Source organism: Syngnathus acus, chromosome 16 (genome assembly GCF_901709675.1).
Source record: "Syngnathus acus chromosome 16, fSynAcu1.2, whole genome shotgun sequence".
Classification (NCBI taxonomy): Eukaryota; Metazoa; Chordata; class Actinopteri; order Syngnathiformes; family Syngnathidae; genus Syngnathus; species Syngnathus acus.
Window position 1 is genome coordinate 12,505,645 of NC_051101.1, and position 21,208 is coordinate 12,526,852.

The 21,208-nt window shown below is 44.4% G+C and overlaps 2 protein-coding genes across 8 annotated transcripts in view; one reads left to right on the forward strand and one right to left on the reverse strand.

The window, feature by feature from the left end:
- Window positions 1–14,830, reverse strand: LOC119136527 (ubiquitin-conjugating enzyme E2 E2). 2 transcript variants are annotated; one of them, XM_037275132.1, is made up of 6 exons: window positions 13,922–13,944; window positions 12,939–13,125; window positions 11,952–12,002; window positions 1,851–1,983; window positions 887–1,034; window positions 1–764 (listed from the first exon to the last, which is right to left on the reverse strand). In XM_037275132.1, the coding sequence occupies exons 2-6, from the start codon at window positions 13,115–13,117 to the stop codon at window positions 667–669; spliced, it is 609 nt and encodes a 202-aa protein (XP_037131027.1). In that variant the 5' UTR covers window positions 13,118–13,125; window positions 13,922–13,944; the 3' UTR covers window positions 1–666. The 2 variants fall into 2 exon arrangements, with proteins under 2 accessions (XP_037131027.1, XP_037131026.1); XM_037275131.1 differs by lacking the exon at window positions 13,922–13,944 and adding an exon at window positions 14,576–14,830 and having other exon boundaries at window positions 9–764.
- The window catches only part of znf385d (zinc finger protein 385D), a 55,560-nt gene continuing 49,004 nt past the window's right edge, over window positions 14,653–21,208 (forward strand). For 5 of the 6 annotated variants that reach the window (XM_037275112.1, XM_037275117.1, XM_037275118.1 and 2 more), the window contains exons 1-2: window positions 14,653–14,791; window positions 15,678–15,748. The gene's annotated coding sequence lies outside the window, so the exon portion shown is untranslated. Of the gene's footprint in view, window positions 14,792–15,677; window positions 15,749–16,132; window positions 16,252–21,208 lie in introns of those variants that run through there. The other variant, XM_037275116.1, reaches the window with a different exon arrangement.

Sequence of the window (21,208 nt, forward strand, 5' to 3'; positions counted from 1 at the left end):
TTTTTTTGTTTTAGTTGTAAGGTTTGTGTGCTTACTTTAAAACAGTATAAGCGTCAACAATAGTAAAGAAGGAGAACTTGTACTGGGCGCCATTCAAACTAGTCTCCAAAATATTTGCACTTGCAGTTCAAATCAAAAGATTCAGAAAAGTTGTTTACAAACAACACAATGCTACCGCTCCTTCCCACATAAAAAAAAAAAAAAAAGAGCAAAACACGAGGTACACAACCGCGCAGCAACTGGAAACACTTATGAACTTAACATTTTCCCTCGTGTGCACCCCTGCTTATAACGCTGTGCATGAGTTTGTCTTAAATTTCCAATACAATAACTTCCAACAATCACTTATTGGAAAATAAAAATCCCCCAATCGACTAATCTTTGTATAAAAAAGAAGCTTTCAAGTCAACAAGGAACAACAACAAAAAAAAGAGGATTTTTGTGTGTTGTGTGTTTTCTAAATTTTTAAACCCATAAAATGTTTGGGGTGGAGGAAGAGGAGGAGGAGGAGGAAGAAGAAGAGGAGGGCCCGGGTACAGCGATGCACTTAGTGAGTGTGCTTTGACGGAACATGGGGGGGGAAAGAGGTAGAGTGGCAGAGTGACGAGGAAGAAGAGGAAGAAGGGGGGGAGAGCGAGGCTCAAATGTGTGTCTGCGTGCGTGTGTCTATGTGGCATATCTCTTGGTCCACTGCTTGGCTATCCTGTCATGCTCGGTTCTGTTGGTCAGGTACTGTGTGGCGATGCTTCCCACCAGGGGGTCGGCTGGAGAAAAGAAAGAGAAAAAAAAAAATGCAACGACGTGTAATCGGTGGCAACATGTGGCCGGGAGAAAAAGCAGCATTTGGCGTGAAATGACCCAATCAATTTTGGTCTCAATGCCTTACCTGGGTTGCAGTCTGTGAGCAGGGAGCAGATGGACAGCAGCACCTTGGAGATGGTGAGGGCGGGGCTCCAATTGTCCTTCAAGATGTCCAGACAGATCACGCCCTGACTGTTGATGTTGCAGTGGTAGATCCGAGTGCGGAACGTCACCTGGACACACACATCGTTTTGAGTTTCACTTTGCTGGGTTCCGTGTGAAAGACGCACGCCATGGATGACATGGGACATTTGTCACCAAAATGAGGTGGTGGAAGTCATTTAACTCTGCTGCCCTCCCCCCCGCTTTCCAAAATATCCCAAAGGAGTCTGGACATCCGTTCGGATCGAACACAGAGTCCAATGTTTTGCCTCAGTTCTTCCACTGCTAACATCTGGTCCTTCTGACCTCGCACCCGAGCCCCCCCTCCCTTCCCACACACATAGAGGAACTTCTCTAATAGGCCTTGGCATTCTCCAAACTCCCACAAGATTGAACATTATAAATAACCTTCCACCTTCCTTGAGCTCGCTGGGACACAGTGTGAGGCTCATAAGCTCGACTTGAGAAACAAACACAACGGCAAGAAATGCAAGCGGCACACGCGTGGTGGTCATGTGACGACTCCCACCTTGCACAATGGAAATGAAAGTGACGTGTGTTGGAGTGTATTCGAGAAGCGGCGGCACCGAGGGAGCGTTGAGCAGCTGCAGAAGTGGCTGACGTGTGAGAAAGTGGGCTTTGGCTCACCATCACAGCATGGAAAGAGGGAGGGAGGGAGGGAGGGGCGTGGGCAGAAACACCCGAGCCCCTCTAGAGAGGGGAAATGTGGGCGGGGTCTGGCTTGACAGCGCAGCACAAAGACGGAAAGGCAAGCAGGGTGACGGGGTGCACTGCGGTAAAATATCCCGCTAGCGACGGCGTGTCAGGTGCGAGCCCCGGAAATCCTTCAATCCGATTTGAAGGAAAAATGGACTGAGTGGACCAACCTTGGGGGGTTTGAAGGGGTAGTCGGGCGTGAAGGCGATGTCCAGGAAGAAGACGCCTCCTTCGTACACGGAGCCCGGCGGTCCCAAGATGGTGGACCTCCACTCGTAGATGTTGTCTCCTTTGGGGCCGGCACTGCCACGTGGAAACAAAAAAAAAAAAGAACGGAATGCAGATAAATGGAAGTTTTGGGACATTTTCTATTTCCTCCAAGTGAAATGTGTCCCGTTACTTTTGAATAAGAACACTTTTGACTTTGATGTCAGACGTTGGACCCATTCCATTTTATTTGTCACTTTTAGAGTAAATATCACCTTTGAGCAACTTATTTGCATGATTGAATTTTCTCAACGTGATCAGGCGCTGGAAAAACATCCCCCCGATAAAGTTCACCGCCACGGGAAATGACTTCAAAAGCAGGTTCCACGTTGACCAGATGCCGCCCGAATGCCGACAGTCACGTCGGCGCTAGTCAATACAATTTCCATATCGAGACCCATCCTTTACTCCCCCTCCCCTCCCCGCTGCTGTTTGTGATAAGACCCTGAGCTGGAACGCCGCCAGCGAGACACCAGGACAATGTCCACATTACAAAGCCGGGGAACAATGAACAATCCCCGCGATTTCATGTAATTACCGGCAAGGGTGTTTGATGCCAAGCCTTCCCCTGCTGTTGCACAAACTGTGTGTGTGTGTGCGCGCCCCGCGCCGGCTTTCCCTCCAGGCTGTGATATCGCCGCTCGTCTTTTATATTTGGCCAAAAACCAACAGAGACTTCCTGAAAGCAGATCCCCCCCCACAATAAGATCATTCTCCGCAAATAGGAATCGCTGGCGTCCTTTTCCGGTGTCAAGGCCTAATCTACTTTGCCACCTCTCTTCAAGGAGGCCCCCGCTGACTAAGCCTTTCTTAATTAGCTCATTACCAGCCGCGGCGAAAAACGTCCGCCCGGCCCCGGGATTGGGCTTTTGTTCGACACAAAAGCAAACGTTGGGATTTTCCTTTTCCTCCAGAGGGAGACGATAGAACAAATAAGAGAAGAGGCGATCGCGTTACAGTGTCCGGCGTCACGCTTTTGACCTTCGTTTTGAAAACAAAAAGCTCAAGTGTGCCAAGTGCAAAACGACACAAACATTTTCCACGGAAGGTCGACGCGATATGGATTGCAAGTTTCGTGGTTGACAGATGAATGATGTCATGTAATTAATGAACTACTGATTGACAGCAAAACATCGTTATCATGACGGCTGGTAGAAGCTAGCAAAAGTGGCGGCAATTTCCCTCGCCTCCAAAGTTGACTCGGAGCGAAGGCCAGAGTGTGTGTTTGTAGTGGGAATGAAAGCGGCGGTGTGTTTGTCATGAGGAGCTATTGATCTTCAAGCTAGAGGGCACTCACACGTCTGCCGTTTCAATGCGAGCTGTTGTTATCCCCCGAGACAAATCGCACGTGATAGCTATTACGGAGCAAACAGCACTAGCTCAAACAAAAAAAAAAAAAAGAAATCATTGGCTACTTCACACAGAGCAGTGAGCGATTTAACAAGATTATCTTTGTAAGGGCGCATCTTGTGATTTGTATCCTCGGTCTGGTCGCAGGCGTTCCTAATGAAGTGTCCTGTGGGTGTAAATCTTTCCCAGGGTGCAGCTGGCGTTCTCCCTCCGCGGACGCCTGTGAGAAGCTTCTGAGCAAGCAGCTCTGCATCTGCGCTGCTGCCGTCAGCCAAATGCCTTGATTCACTGACTATTTGGGTCATTTGTTTCAAGGGTCTGGGATGCGTTAGCAGGCGGGATTCTCGCCCAGGCCCCGTCTACCGCCATTACGCTCGGGCAGGAAAGGCGCTCTGACGCTTCTTACCACCTCGGACCACCGACAAAGACTACCGGGAATTTGCATCCATTTTGTGGTAATTATAAAATGTTAAACAAATCACAAATGGCGATTTTTGTGTGATACGGCCTAATTGTTTGTTTTGTTTTGGTTAATAAACCGCAACTGGGGAAAATGGTTTTGTAATACATGAATGATATCTGTCCATCTATTGTAAGGACAGTTTATCATCGCTTGGGTGCAAAATAAGATTTCAATCGATTAATCGACGGGTAATTGATGGACATTCAATAGTGTGGACAATAAAAAGTAGATGGGAAATTAGGCGCTTTGGATCCTCCTCCATTAGAAGTATTACCACAAGTGTTTTAGATCAACTACACAGCTTTTATTCTGTCTGAGTGGCACTAAATGTGTTCGGAAGATGGTATCGTGTCACGCCCTGCTCACTCTACATGTGTGTCATCAGAAAAAGCAAAGCAAATGTTTAGAATTATGCGGCCCAGAGCATTTCCAGGAATTATCTGGAGAACCACATCAAAGTAGAGCGACTATGACATTATGTTGTTCGGCTAGCCTGCTTTTTTGGTGGACGGTCATGAGGTGTTTACTCATGAAACACTCTTTCCTGATAACTGTGTGAGAGCGTGTATGTGTGAGAGCGAGTCACAATGTGCTGATGCCTGCGCAGGGTAATGATCGACGTCGAGCATTATTCAGCTCTAGCCAGAGGCCGGCGTTTGCGCCGCGTCAGACGACGGCCCAGATGCCGAGGGAGAAAAAAAAATGCTTATTTCGCCGGAATCTTTGTTGTAGCTCGCTGGGAAAAAAATGAAGGAGGCTCATCAACACACTCTCGCTTTATGAACGATAAAGGAGTACAGAGGAGGCATCAACAGAGATGAAACATGTAGCCGTGAACGACAGCGAGAATAATAAGACAGCTTGTACGGAGGAAAAAAATGATGCCATCAATAAATAGTGAAAGCAGTTGAGTAATACAGATAAAATGCAGGTAAGCGGCAAGATTGAAGAACTGACTAACGTGATCATCAGAAATGTTTACTTTTAAAAATGCTCCGCTGCATGTATAATCAAGTAGTCAGCCAAACACCAGGGGGCGCAAGCACTTTCTCAACTAGTAGTCAGCCAAACACCAGGGGGCGACTGCTTGGTTAAGACTTCATTACACCGCCAAAATAACAAGTGAGGCACGAGCATATTAGTGCGCCCTTAATAAATGTTAACTTCACGAGTGATCTTGTGAAGAAAGCATGCGACATATTTTGTTTATATAACAATAAAAACTCTTTATAGAAGCAGCTAAAATGAAACGCAAATCGACAATAATAACAAGCAGCGGGGGAGCAAAGAGTTTGTGTATTCGGTCAGTAACGTCAGCCGCCATTTTAGCACTAAACGCTTAAAAAAAAAAAAATGGCGTCAGTTGCGTCACCTCTACCCCACCTCGCCGCATGCTAATTGGCGGCGGGGCTCTTTCACGGTCAGCAACTAAGAAGATTGCTTCATCAAAGCTCTTCTCCTGTTAGCGTCAACTCGAGAAAAAGGAGATGTGAAGCGAGTGGCGTCGCCATTAGGAGACGGCGCGACTACGGTGGGGGGGAGAAACGAGCCGGAAGAGTAAATAATGCAGATAATGGCGTTATTTGTGCGTGGCTGTACTCCAAAAGGTCTGCTCGCACACATTCACATACAATAATTGGTGCTCCAAAAAAGGAGACTATGATTCAATAAAAAAGTGAATTATTTTACATTGAATAATTGTTCTAACTGGGATGTGGTATCATGAAGCAAATTGTCACGTGACCAATTTGCAATATTAAGAGCTGTAATTTGTACTACGATTACTATGAGACATTAAAAAGTACATTTAAAGGGAAATTGACATGAAATCATGGAGGGGTAAGAGCCTAGGTTAGATTTTTAAGGCCAAGCCAAACTGCCACGATAATTGCCCTAATTGGACAATTGATCACAAACAGCCCTTGATAACATTGATGGGAAGAAAAAAAAATTTAAGCTTGTCATTACACACCCTCCAAGTAAATATGCTTGAAAAAGCTGTATTTGTACTGTGGAGACCTACAGAATATGATATTAATGGAGATGACGACGGCGCGAATGGTCTCGTTGGGGCCGTAACTGTTAGATGTGAACGCAGATTAGCCGCAGTCGCCGGTTTATCTTTTGACATTTGTGCCGAGGAAATGAGCGGGCGCTCGCCATTAAACCGGCGAACAGGGTGGCTGCGGTGAATCCTGGGAAAGAAAAGGTCACTCCATATATATGGAAATGATCATTGCTGCCTGCTTGGCTACTTCTCAGGAACTTTGGCGGGAAAAACCATCAGCTTGGCAAAAAGAAACCGTTTTTTTTAACACCGCTCTATTTCAAGGAGACGCCTCGGAAGGAGAAAAGGTCGCCGCGGGTGAGGCCGATGTTGCGTTTTACAAGACGACGCTGCGAGTGTTGATAACACTTTTAGTGGTGTCGCTCGCTTGTGATGACAGACTATATCGCGCACTTATATTTTAATGACAGGTTATATATCACGCAAGGATATACTTTATCGGATAACTGTGTATGTCCAACGCAAAGTTTGATGGTAGACTGTCATAAAAAGAAACACTAAATTAGACCCAACCTTTTAGCTCAACGTGATTGTCACTCATATCACATTAGAAGTCGCGATTGGTTTTAAAATGTGAACAAGTTTCGCAGCGGACTCAGTAATCTGGTTAAGAATAATAAAAATACAAATAATATTTAAGTTTATTATTTACAATAAAATCAACAGACCAATTATTAAACTGATCTTGGAAATTAGGCAACACTCCGTGTAAATCCAGCGTCACATTTCCCTTTAAAATTGACTTTAATTAAGTCATTGTCTTCTATTTGGACTCAAGATTTATTCGTAAAATACCACAGTTTTTTTTATTTTCAGGGGCACAATAAGTCTGTGTTTTATTTGCATGCTTGATGCTAATGACGTTTCACACAGATAAATGTGGGGAAAAGTCTTTAAAGAGCCATTCCAAAGGAATCATTCCGGTCTAATTTATTCTCCCATTGTGCGACGAGACGGCCGACAAAAGAGCGACGGCGCATCAGGGCGACCTGATGTAACTTATCGTGTTTATTCACCTGCCAGAAAATGACTTTTGTCAACGACCTGCCGTGAGGAGTGTGCGGCGCGCGAAACGGCAAAATGTCCAAAGCGCTGGCGTGTTTCACGCTCCGAGCGAGGCCATCTATTACAGCCCGCGACAAATGTTTACCGCTAAAGCACCTCCGCAACGAGACTGCTGAAGATTCAATGACACACATGAATCAGACGCGAGCGGAAAACATTCGGGATGAATTAAACTCAGGCTGGAGGGAGGGAAGCGGGTGCCTTCTTTCGGCACAAGCTAATGTTTTCTTTTCCACGCGAATAGAAAAGGATTTTCCTGGATTGCTGTTGAAAATTATGAACTGGTCACGGCCTCTCTGTGTGACACTTTCAAATTCTGTGTTGACCATATGTTTAGCTCCGCTTTAGGCCAGGATTTTTTTTCACCCCTTTTCTGGGTCGCTGGCATTGACGGGCAAGGGGGAGTATGGAGTCTTCCCGCCAATATTCTGCCTAGTAACAGAGCCCTAACGCCTGTGTTGAGGCATGTTTACACAACAACAGTTTTGTCAAATAGACACTTTGGACATCTCTTGTTTCCATTTCTGTTTCAGATTGTTCTTGGTCATTCTGGGCTCGAAGTCTGTATTATTAACACCTCTTTTTTATGCATGTCCCATTGAAATACATCTTTACGGTCTACTAACATCCAATGCGAGCCATCCATGTTGCTTACGGCATGTTTTTTCGCAGTATCTTGAAATAAGTGCTTAGTCACTGTTCTGCTTGACATATTTCTTCTCACAACAAACTAGTTTTTTTTCACTTTTTGGTCCGATACCGAAGTATCTGATGAAAATCGATTCGTGTTCTGCTGCTGATTACTAAAGAACAGGAAAAGAAAGTAGAGATTTTTCTTTTGGTGCTTACATTTTGGTGCAACACAACATTGTGTCAAAAAGCTCTAAAATAGCCGCCATTGACAAAACCAGTCTTTAGTCATTCAACGGCCCTTTGCTGGGTCTTCGTGAAACGCAAAAGCCGCCTATTGCCAGATCTTCTGTTGTTAGTTTGGATTTTCTTTTCTCCAACTGTCACATGTGCGAGGCAACGAAACGCAGATGGTTTCAACTCAGCAGTTTGCAAGGACCTCTGTGTGAAAGCTTTTGACTTTGTATATGTTACACACGCACACTTCAGCTACCTTCCCCCAACCTCCATAGCGTCACCTTGACGGAAGAGCACTTGTGATTTCAAGGCATGCGTCTTTTAAGGTTCTTATTGTGCAGTCAAAGGGTAAACGCACTAAAAAGGTCAATGTCACATGGTAGGGGGGGTCACACAGACTGAAGGGTGGATATGATTCATCAATATTCATGAGGACGACTACGGCACGCCAATCGATCACCCGAGGTCAAAACCAAACAGCGTCGGCTTGTGTTTTCACATCTTTCAGCTAACAATCACCGCAGTTGATCCGCACGGGTCGTCGAACACGGCTGAATAGCGCCCGAGAGCTTTTCCTGAAACTCACACCCCCCTTTCGTCCCTGTCATGAATATTGATAATGCCGCCTGCTGGTTATGTCACTCACAACAAGACCCTCCTCATAATGCAGAGATGATATCATTTGCAAGAAAGATAGAAAGTTACAAAGTGGAGCCGTATTAGCATTAGCATCTCTTCCCACTATGCTAAGCGGTTGCTACCTGCTTTAAGGATGACTTGAAAACTTTCAATTGGTCTGCCCGCTGCCTTCGCCGGATCCTAACGCAGCCAGCCAACAAGACGACATGGTCTTCGTACACCTGCTTGGGTCAGCGAGAACGAAAATAAGACAATTGCGGATGAGAATAGCGGTTAGCCTCAGGTCAATAGCTTGCGGCAAGTCCGATCGCTTCTCGTCTTGAAATATTCATAACAACCGGACTGACGGCGGGGAACGAGGGCAGCGGCCCGAAGTGAAACTCCGTCTTGGTCGTGAAGGTGTTATGTTGAATAACAGTCAAAAATGTATTGATATTTACCACAGTCACTTTTCTATTTTGTCTTTTTTAAAGTGTTCTGTAAGAAAAATCTGACCGTTTTTTTTTTTTTCTGGCACGTCATTTTTCACTTCTTTTTTAACCAACCATTTCCTCTGGGGCATAAAAACCTTCAGCAATATTTCAAGGATTTTTTCCCCCCTCCTACAGAGTATTTTTTGGCCAATTGAAAAATCATATTAAGAACACCTAAAGACTAATATCAGCATGCAAAGTGAATGAAATACCTCGACTAACGTTACACCAGCGTCTCTGCGGAGAGCTTTGGCTGTGTCTTTGACGTGATGGAGGAGGAAAACTGAACGACTTAAATCGCCCTTCTGATAAGCGAAGCTGCGGGAGACGGAGGAGGAGACGTGTCAAGTGAGGAGATAACAAATGAGGTGACGGGACAGCAGATGTGGGAGATTACTGAACTCATCCTGACTAGAATCTAAAACACAAAACAATGTTTTTGTGTATTCATGTGCATGTCAAACTGCAAAATGAGAGAAATAACAACAGAGTGAAAACCTTCTCCCTGTGAGCGAGGGAATGCCGAACCCAAGTGTGAACTTTAACACGCGGCGCTTAATTCATTTTTCTCCCTCAGTGTTGTCGACAACAATTGTTGCCAGACGCCCGTGTCATCAAATTATCTGTCTGCGTCTGGCAATTTGCAGGATCTCCGTGTGAAACAGCCTCTGGTTTCATTCACTCCAAATAATATTTAAAAACAGATCAGAGCATGTAAGCAGAATAATAAACATTAATAGCGCTCTCTGGCTGCATGAATCAAAAGCGAGAAGAGAGGGAGGGACGCGTATTCATTAGAGCCGGATTAGCCGGATACCAGTTAGTTTTAGCATTTTGACGCCTACTACAGTTTAAGTGGCTTCTGCCGCTTTGACGTATGTTGCTTTGCCGCGAACTTGATCCGCTTCACTCGAATCGCACGAGCGATAAATACAAAGGAGGCGACGTCGTGGCCCGCTGGACGTCAACGCCTCTTTGTGGCGGGATGTTTAATTAAGTCTAAAACGACAGCGACGCAAGTGCGGGTGGGAGGGTGGTAGAAATGCAGCTTCATTTGCATCAGTGGGTGTGAGAGTGGAGAATAATGACCATATCAAATCCTTATCCAGGTTTCCTCCTGTCGCTGTTTAAAGAACATCAGCTTTAATAATGACAATCAGCCTCGCCATACGCCGGGCCGAGACACCTGCTGCAAAGACGGGATAACAAATTACCTATCTGAATCGTTTCAACTATTAATAGATCACAATTCCAACATGCCAACAATTTCTTCAACTACAGTCTCGTGACTTTTGCAACACTTGGAGTTCCGGTGTGACACCATGGTATTAGCGCAGCCACTTAATTAAATAACAACGCATCTGCAAGGAGAAACTCTCGGCAGATTAAACAAAAGACGACTTGGTAACGAGACGGCGAGTACGGGAGCGGACATGACATCAATCAACTGGCCGCCGACCATAAGCATCCACCCACCCACCCGGCCGGCCGGCCGTTTGTGGAACGCTCCCAAGTGGATGTCTTTAGCGCCGCTCTCCTTCCTGCCTCCTGAAGAAGGCCAACAGCCTGTGACTCCATTTGTCGCAGCCGCTCAAATGAATAACCTTTCAAGCGAGCTCGGTCCGGGGGAAAAGCGGCGAGCGAGCAGCATACCAAACGAGCGCCTGAGAAAATGTCGCTTCTCCCCTATCGCCACCGCTGTTGCCGTATATATCACCGCAAAGTAATTATTAGATGAAGGTGCTCCCCAAACACACTTACATACACACACACACGTTGTAAAAGGATTATCTCGACGAAGCTTAATTGTTTCCCAGGCAACTCGTGCCCCCCCACCAAGACCACAAAATCTCCTCTGGCGATTATTTTACTTTCAAATGACTTCCTCCGGCCAAATCCTTCGCGAGAGCCAGCCTAGTTTTATTTCCAAAATGGGAGGGAGGGAGGGAGGGGGGTCTAAACTAGATTAAGAGTACTTGAGGAAAACAACATGTAGCTTTGAGTATCATAACACACAAGCCTGGCAGCTGCGATGAAAAGGTTCGCTCTGTTTTTAGCGCTAATGACGTCGGGTGTAAACATGGCCGTCGCCGGTCAGATGACTTTGTACGCAAACTGGTTTGCTTTCAAAGGCGGAAAACACCTCGGACTACAACCGACTCAAAGTATTATAGTACTTAGTTATGTAATGTCTGGCATGAACAAACCTCCCATTTTTTTTTGGATGTATCAAATTCATTGTGGTGTCTTTGATGGATCTGAAGTTAAAAGTTAAGCTCCGTGTTAATTTCGCGGCTCATTTGCACAATTGGTAGACCACATCCAAGCCCGAAACATCTCAAACGGCAACCAACAAAATAAAAAACACTGTGTTGAATCAACCTCGTGTATGTTAAATGGCAGAACCACACAAACAGCATGCGGTGTCTTTGATGAAAGCAGTTTGACGTCAAAAACGAGGCAGACAACTGCTAACTGGCACTGCAGCTAAAAAGCCAGGAAAAACCAATTACTTTCATCTCAAACTACAACAGTCTCCCAAAATTGTGAGTGGGTCTTTGATGGACCTAAATCAATGACGATGAAAACCTAACTCATTATTTTTTTAAACACTGAAGGGTCTTTAAGAGAATTAATGTCGTGCCTTTTTGTACCCATTTGATTAATCTGCCGTAAAATAATCATCTTTGCGTTTCCCGCCACAAACGCCCGCCAAGCCAGAAAACATCAACGACACCACCGTCTCCTCAAACTACAAACAACACCGGCGGCATCAATGACAATATCACGGAAGCTGATAAACCGAGTCCTGCACGGCATCCCCCGAGGGGGATGACGGCTTGCCGGCAACATCTCTCGTCCTCAAAAGGCCCGAGACAGGAAGAGAGAGAGCGAAAACATCACACAATGAGGATTGACTGCAGCGCGCAAATCATTCAAGAATGGAAACGGCTTTTAAAAAGGTGACACTGCAGCTCTCACTGCAGCCAAAAGTGTGAGAAAGGCACACGTACACACAAACAGCAGCATTGTGTACATCAGCAAAGCAATCATCAGGGAGCAGATAAGAGCGTCTCACCTGCAATTTGGAGGAGGGTCTAATGTAATTTCAGCCAGTTCCTTCTGAATCCTAGGGGGAAAAAAAAAGCAACATTTTAGCGTTAGCATTAGTGGTTTCCATCAGTGATGTACTGGAAGAAAGTCTTCAGAAAAGCTCAAGAAATAAATGTTTTCGGTTTTTGACAACTCCATCACGTGAGTTAAATTAGGATTGAATTGAAGTTCTGGAACAATTTGTTGTTTCGTGACAGGGAACCTGCGATTTCAGACGGTGCTTGAAAGCAACACCTTCACCGACCGGTTATTAAAAGTTAAGCTCTTATTTCAGTGAGAAGGTCAAAAACCGCATAACGAGGCTACCTTGTCAAATATTGTGTCATGATGCAATTTAATTGTCAAGATGGAACCTCAAATTCAAAACACGTCCATCCTGCCGATGTGCGGTTTCAAAACAGATGTCAGATTAACTACTAAGACAGTCCTCATCACTTCATACAAAGCGAGGACATTTTGGTTTTATGCCAGCGACGACAAATGATGACAACAATGTGATGTGGGCATCATTCAAAAAGAAAGCAACGCGCGCACAGTTAGCGACCGAATTGCAGTCTAACGTCTCGGCGTTGAAGGCCGCTTGAAGCTTTTAAGCCTGGCGGACCTCATTTCAGCTTCCCATTCTGGTAAATAGATGAATAATACTTTCAGAAGTGCGTTTACATAAGTTTTCAGGAGCAGGATTCTGCCCCACTAGCCGAGATAAACGGAGCTTCACTCTAAAGCCAATCGAACAACAAAATATGTTTCCATTGAGGGTAATGAAGCTCCATTGATATGTGTGTGTGTTGTTTCCTTTCAAAAGGTGGTTTACAGTCCCGTTGAATAGCAGCCATGTTTGAAATGACAATGCCTTTGGGACCAGAGTGTTTTTTTACGCAGTTTCACACCTCGAGGGCGTCATTTTAACAAACAACCCAGTGTACCCTCCACACCGGGGGGGTGGTCTTACCTCTTGGCACTCGTCGACAGCTTAGCAGCGGTTTTACTAGAAATCTTTGTTTCCTTCTTTTTGGGCTGCGCTTGCTCGCGCTCCTGCTCGGTTGGTACCGACGACTCGCGCTGCTCGATGTCCGAGCTGCCGCCGCTGGTGCTGGGGCTATCGTCCGGTCTTTGCACTTCACTGGACATCGTGGGCCCTTGCGTGAGGATGAGGAGAAAAAAAAAAGAGCAAGACCTCACATTATTACATTGGCTTCCTGTGAGGCAAAGACTGGATTTTAAAATCTTGCTTGGTCAAAATATCTCGAATTGGTCTTGCACCAAAATACATGTATGATGTACGAGTACGCCACGAAGGATCCAAGACCCTCAGGTCATCTGACCCAAAAGTGAAGCAGCATAGAGATTTGCTCAAACTGTCCATCTGTTTACATTTGAATTGATCTCGACTGATGTTTGATTTGAATTATTTTAATCAAGTTAATCTACATGATTTCACAACGTTTCCGCAACGCTTGTATATTATTTTGTTCCTCTTTCTGCAATACTTTTAATATTTAATGTGAAGCACTTTGAATTGTTATGTACACGAGGTGTGCTATACAAATAGACTTTACATGAATATAACAAATGTGTATTCCCACGGATTCTTGTTATTTCCCACGAAAAGTTTGCAACTTTGAAAACCCCCGTTATTCTTTGCAACCCTAGAAAAGGAGGATTCTTTGTAACCAACGCTCGTACCACATCCTTTCTTTCTTTTCTTTAAAGATAGTGTCGTACGTGGTTATTTGAGCGCAGCAGGAAGATGTACGCTAAAACGTAACAACAAAGCATTCGTGACACATTAGCGAAGCGACCGTGATGGCGTCATTAACGCCAAACGCAGCTCCTCAGCGGGCGACAAAAACATGGCTAAACGAGAACCCGTGTCAAATGAATTACAAAGGCATGTGAAAACACAGTGGTATTTGTATATTTAGATATATTTACGATGAGTGGTTGGCGAAGTGGACAGACAACAAGCTCGCCTTTCCCGGGTTGGTGGAGGGGGCGTTTCATGGCGGTGGTAGACGTCGGCACTCAAACGGAACGAAAGCCGTAGCGATGCACGTCGGAGAGGGGGGGTACGATGCCCACAGAAACAAGCACTGAGGCCCGGAAAGGTTGGCGACAGTCACCTATGCCGCTCACAAGCGCCAAGCCGCCCCTTTGTGGGGGCACAAGACACAATAGGGGTCGAACGGGGGCTAGAAACCGAGCCGTCCCTGAACGTCACAGGGGAGCTAGCTGCAAGGCTAAAAGTAGGGTGCGTTACAACATCGCCGCCGGGGGGTTTAAACACAGACGGGGGAAGAAGGGGTGAGAGCAGGCCTCGGAGTTGGAAACTTGACGAAAAGACGCATAAAAGAAGGCGTTTCTGTCGGGCAGACGACGGCGACCGCGGGAGGACGGTCGACGGCGGGGCCGGCTGAGGCGACGGACCGTCGAGCGTCCACATTGTGACCCTGGCTCCCGCACAAAGGGAGGCTCGTCTCCCGCACATCCACCTCCACCTCTCTCCTCCTCCGCGGGGGTAATTGGATAAAAACGAAGAAGAAACAAACACTTTCCACGGGACACAAGCTCCGACTGTATCGTGTTTACCTGCTGGCGCTCGGCCGTCAACGCTGCGGTTCGGCGTGATTTTTAATCCCCCAAAATATCGAAGAGACGGGGATCCACAGGAACACGGCCCCCTTTCCACTCGCTCCTGGTCGTCCTTTTGCTCTTCAAACTCGCGTGGTGGAGGCAGCGAGAAAGGAACCGCAAGCAAGCAGCACTGAGAACAAGAACAAGACGAAGAAGAAGCGAGGAAAGGAGGTAAGTCTCCGGACCGGACCACCCCCGCTTGCGCGCTCCCGACACGATGCGTGCACGCGGGACCGCGCTCGACCGCCGATGCTACACTGCGCGTGCGCGCTAATGGATCAATTAAAACTGTGAGAACAAAAGAGTCGTCATCCCCATGCCAGTTACCCAATTTACTGTTGAATTCTTACACTGCTTTTGTTTTGTGGTTCCAGTAGTTATCAGATAATTGTAGTGTTCGAAATTAAAAACATATTTGGGTTTGCGCTGTAAGGCAGCGGTCCCCGACCACCGGGCCGCGGACCGGTACCGGTCCGTGGGTCACTTGGTACCGGGCCGTCCAGCCGCACAGGAATTATTATTTTTTTTTTTTATCGACGATCAATTAATTCAGGTCAAGACGCTCGTCCCGGTCAAGTGACATGTTTCCCCAGTCGACCCCGCAAAGCTAGCTAAAATGAGTAAGAATTTATTTTGAAAAATGGCGATCGTCTCCCAATTACGTCCGTCGGTTTACGTCAAGACGTTTGTCTCGGTCACGTGACATGTCACGTCAGTCGAGCCCGCGAAACAACCAAAAATGAGCAAGAAATAGAGATGTTTGGAAGGCTTCTTCGGAAAGGGAAAAAAGCCAAACGAGGAGACGGAAGAAGAGGTTACGACTTCTAAGAAAAGGAAAGCTACATGTAAAAGAACATTTCTGGAGTCCTACTTAAAATATGGATTTATCGCCACCGGTGACTGACGCGCCAAGCCCACTCTGCATAATATGTGGCGACAGGCTAGCTAACGAGGCAATGAAGCCTATAAAACTGCTTCGGCACATGGAGACCAAGCATCCTTCATTAAAAGACAAACCTTAACCACTTCGGGTGTCATTGTCTCCGATTACGCCTAGATGGGAGAAACAAGCTCAAGAAAGAAACAAGAAAGAAACAAGCTCAGTGCTCCCACTAATTCAACGTAATGGTGAGTTTTATTTTTTATGTCGTTCATACTTGTTTGTATGCCAGTCGTATCATTTTATCTTATCGTATTTATATATTTATTATAAATGTATTATTTATTTATATACATGTATTACTTATTTATATAAAGGCCGGTCCGCGAAAATATTTTTGTCCGTGGCGCAAAAAAGGTTGGGGACCACACTGCTGTAAGGTATATGAAATAACCCCAAATGTTTCAGCTTTTCAATTGTAGGAATAGAAATGTTACCAAATGAACAGAATCGAATTTTGGGAATAAACATAGAAATGTATGAAACAAATACTTTGTTAAATCATTTTAGAACAATCCCAAAGGACTCCAGGCGTCCTGATCTTTCTCTTCGGGTTCACATTTTTCCAAAATCAAGCAGGCCACCGAGCTAAGACGTGTTATGTCACTGCGGCTGCACGCTTGGCTGGCCGGAGTACTCCAGCTTTTGATGGCCCAACTTTAATGTCATGGGATGAGGAAACGTCAAACAAGTGAAGAATTAACTTCATTTGTATTGTTCCATTAGAAGTGACATTTTACAGTTGAAATAGAGCGAGCTCAATCTTGGGAAACCTGTGTGAATTCCCTAGTCAGAGTTTGCCAAAATATACAAACTCTGAGACTGGGCCAAAATGGCCGCTTCAAATGAAAATGGCCGACTTCCTGTTCTTTTTTTAAAGTTCTTGAGACTTCTTGGTGCGTTCTGTTCTGATGTCCACCCAGTTTCATGCTGATCGGTGAATTTAGTGTCCGGAACCAATTTCTTCTAACATTCAAGGGGACGCGAATGACCCCCAACACTTGACTCGTACTCACAACTCCATTGACTCACCCCGCAGGGACGAGCTGATGTTTCAACTTTTACGTCCCCGCATTTCCATTTTAATTGCGATGCCTGCTACGCGGAAAGGCCTCGGGGAGTTGGGGGGGGGTGTTGGTTGGGGTCAACGCAAAGCGGAGAGGCTGGACAGGGGCCCTGATTGCATTTAATGCGAAGCCCGGCTAGATAATTGCTAGCACATGACTGTCGTTTTGGATCGCGTAGACTTCTTAGCTGTGTTGTAAATGTGTGTAAGTGGACTTTTATTGCAAGGTAATGCAGATTTATTCCAAGCCTAAGTGCAAAAGTATTTAGCTCAATCAATGCTAGTATGCTAATTAATTACACTTCATAGATTATTAAAAGTATATTACTTGAATTTTGAGCATTTAGTTTTGGGGACTAATGCATCATTCATGGGCCAAATTGACCCTCTGCAGGTCCTCAGTTCTTCCAAAAAAAGAAAGAGAAACCCAGAAAAAACACCTTGCTGTGTTAAATTAAGGTAAATTATGTGTGTGGTTGTGTTCGTGGGTCATTGTGTGACTTTTAGCCATAAGAATTGAAATAAACACTTTTTTGTGTCTACCGAATCCTGAGAGATTTGGTTTGTGCGGTTGTGTTCATGGGTCAGTGTGACCCGCTGCATGATAACATCCCCAAAAAAGATTTCTTTGAATTGTGGTCAAGTCAGTATGTCTGAGAAAACAAAACACAACATTTTTGTTTGTGTTAAATTGGGCAAATTGTGTTTGTTTGTGGTCATAGGTCCATTTTAGCCGCTGTTTGTTGAACTATCCAAAATAGAAGGCTAGTTTGGGTGGTAAATTGTGTGTGTCGAGAATTTATTCAGCACATATTCTAGTTTTTAAGCCATGTTTTACATCAACCACAGAATTGGCACACCGCCCCCATTAATTTTTTTTAAAATCCTTTTTATAGCCAGTAACCTTTTTATTTTGTAAAGAAAGAGTATTTAATTATCCACAACCTGCCATTACACTTTGTATTTAACACACCCCTGGAGGGTGCTCACACTCCCAAGAAGCAACTGAACAGAAACAAACACTGTAAAAAAAAAAAACTGATTAAAAATGAAAGATCAGACCTTCAGACTGCAATTAACACAACCACTACTGCTTGTGGACCTTTCGTAAATGCTCCATTGTACGAGAAGGGGATTAGTCAAAGGGCACGCCTTTTATTCCGCTCTCTTCTTTAGGATTTCCTTCCAAAATCCTCCCGAGATCTGCGGAAGCGCCCGAGGGGAAGATTTCAAAATAATAAGGAATAAATTACTCAATGGCTGGCTGGTTGGCTTCAATCCACACGTCCAAATAAGGCCCAATGACTTTCAAAAAATGAAACCTAAACAAGATGTCATGCTTCACTGTCCCTAATGAAACGCATCAGTGGCATGATTCATTGATTCATACATTAGTGCCCAACTAAATCCACAAACTATCAATACTGTCCAAAATTGTGATAGAAAATAAAAAATTAAAATATCCAATAGTCACCAGAGAGCACTCCAAAAATACTTTGCTCGTTTTGCAACTTGCCTTGGTCTGATCCGCCAATCAAAGGACGGAAAAGATCAGTTCGCTGTCAGTTCATGCCACATTTTGACCGATTAACCTCAGGCGCGATTATATCAACATGATTAAGCGGCACGGGCGTGATGGACGGCGCTGACCTACATGTGAAAAAGGGGGTGCGCTACCCCTGGGCCCCCTTTTTGGGGCCCCAAGGTCACGCCTGCTCGGTTTTGTCAAAGAAATCCTTTGGATAAAATGTAAGCCCTGGAACTAAACTGAAGCCCCCCCCCCCCTCAACTTTCCAACATCCTCTAACTGCTCACTTCGTATCAACATAAGGGAAGAAAGGCATCGTGGCACTGGCTCATATAATCTTAATTAATTGATTAAAAATATCACAATTTTATGCAGCCTAGTGGACACGTCACCAATTGTTTTTTTTTGTAAGAGTGATAAATATCCCAGAACTGACGTTATTGTCTTCCAATTGTTGATTTGTCACTTGCTGCTTTTAAACACAAGGAGGCGCTCTAAGACCTGCCTGACCACCAGATCCCTCTCTCCTCTTTCTGTAATTGTGTGTGTGTGTAGCATTGACAGCCACGTGCCGAGGTCATTTGTTGTGTTCAGGAGGTGGACAAGGCGTTTAAAAGCATGAAAAATGAGCTCTCATCACACTCGTGCTAACAGGCCCCAGAGGCCTGAAAGCATCTCAGCAGGCATAATTGAGCTCCTGTATTACAAAAAAGCTTTTTTTTTTTTTTGACTCCTTAAAATCAGTACATTTGCCATGAAATTGGATTTGAGCCCAGTAGTAATGAAAGGTTCCATATCTCAACCTGTTCAAAAAAAAAAAAATCCCCAAGGATTCAACTGGACTTGACATATCTCTCATATTGCCATTCATTTTTCTTTTACGTATTTGCATAGATATTTTCCCCTTAAAATGGTGTGAAATTCACATTTCAGTGCATTCCCTCTCCTCTGATATTAAGCAAAAAAAAAAATCAAAGCAAATCTTTTCCTAACAGCAATTAAGGCGGCTAGTGAGTTTCCCTTCTTCTTCTTCCCTGCAGCCTCATTAGCTCAATTAACCCGTTTGCTTTTGTGTTTCTCCACCTTTAATCTTGCATGGATGCTTATGGATTATGTATGCGCCTTTTTTTATTCATCCACTTAGCCTGCAAACATACACAAGTGACGTTAAAGTCACAAGTTTCCTTTTAAAATGTGGATTTTACAATATTATGGGGCTAATTAGATATAAAAAATTCAAATGTGACGTACGTTTATTGCGTCAAGGCTTCCATTTTGAGTCTTTGACAGTGGGAGCATTCTTTCTGCGTACTTCATTTGCGTTTGGAGAGCGTTTCAATGCAAAAAAAATAAATAAAATGGGAGTGTTTCAGTTTCCCTTCGTGATGTCATCCATGCAAACACAAGCAGCCTATATTTCACGAAGCTGGTGATTATTTTCCAAACATAAAAGGCGTGTTGTTGTTGCTTTTGCTTTGTTTGTGAGAATGCAATTGTTATTGTTGCGTTTGGTGCTGGCGGCGATCAATCAGTGGCTATTGAAACACAATCAGGACACACGCGTATAAGTACAACAGTTGCTTTCCAATTTAGACACACAATGGCCTGTGATTGCTGGTCACACGTTGTCGTCTGGTCACTTTTCAAAATGGTGGCTGAGATGCTTTGACTCATGTGTCTTTTAATTTTTTCATTTTTCCAGAAAGTCGCACATCACTCAGAAACAAATGGACTGTCTGACTGACGAATGGATGATTGCAACACATAAAATATAAAAAAAGAAAAAGAGCTGTGTTTGTTCAGCAACCTGTGCTTACATCTTTATTTTGTCTTATATTTTTGAAACAGGACTTTTTCTGGGTTGCTTATTTGAAGCAGTAATTTCCATCCCGTGAGTTAATTTGTCTCTGGGCTCGAAAAGCGAGTCGTCATTAGCAGCGAGACATTTGTTTGTTATTAGTGTGGAGGAATGTAGTCAACACATTTCACAGACAAAGACATGTTCTCATCTATTTTTAATGATGGGAAAATAACATCACAGCAAATATGAAGGGAGGATGCGTTGCTCTGTCTGTGCTGCAGGTGGGGCCAGGAGGACACGCAAATATATTTTTTAAAGCTTCTTTTAATTGGCTACATTCCAAATGGACCACCTCTTTTTTTCCCCCCCATGTTTCGCTCTGTTGGCCCTTTTGCTGCATCTCGACTTGTTTTCCCAAAACATGCATTACTACTGCCAAGAAAAAGCCCAACACCAAAAACAAACTATCAGCACATCTGTACAGAGGAAAAAAAAAACGAGCCATGTTTTTTTTCCTTTTTTTTTTATGTTCCCGGCGAGGCAAATAACAGCAATGATTTATGGCAGTTTCAGTGACCCGAAAACATCTTGACAAACATTTAAAATAAGGCACATACCTGATAAAAAAAGAAATAAAAATTGACCATAAATTTATCTGGATTCCAAATTAACCAACTTTGGTGTCCTGAGTGACAGCATACAACAACTAAAAAAATTCTTTGGGTTTTTTCGCTGAGTAGGCCCAGTGATGTCATGGCGTCAATCGAGCCGTAACGGTCCCATGTATGATTTAAAGACGACTCGCTCACTCGTTAATCACGGCCGACAATACGTCTCAAATCCGGCTGCGTTGTAATATTCCGGACGCTAATAACGCGCCGAGGTCTGTGGTGCTAATATTTCACGTCGTCCATAAAATATTCCCGCCGCAGGTCGTTCTAAACTTCTGAGTCATTCTGCTAATCATAAAAGAAAGCCACAAAAATGACATTGCGCAAACCATACGAAAAAGCCATACTGAAGATTTCAGCGCGCAAGAATCGAATCTGTGAGGCAGACAATCGATTCAAAAGGAAACATGTTTCAAGTTACTGACAGATTGTTGTTTAACACGTGGACGGTTAGAAAATAGGAACAACGTGGGACATGAAAAGCTTTTGGAAAAAATAAATCAGCAAGCTCACTTAAGCAACATGATTTTGAAGCTTCATTTGATTAACTTTCACATTTTTTTCAACCAAGGTTGTTCACAA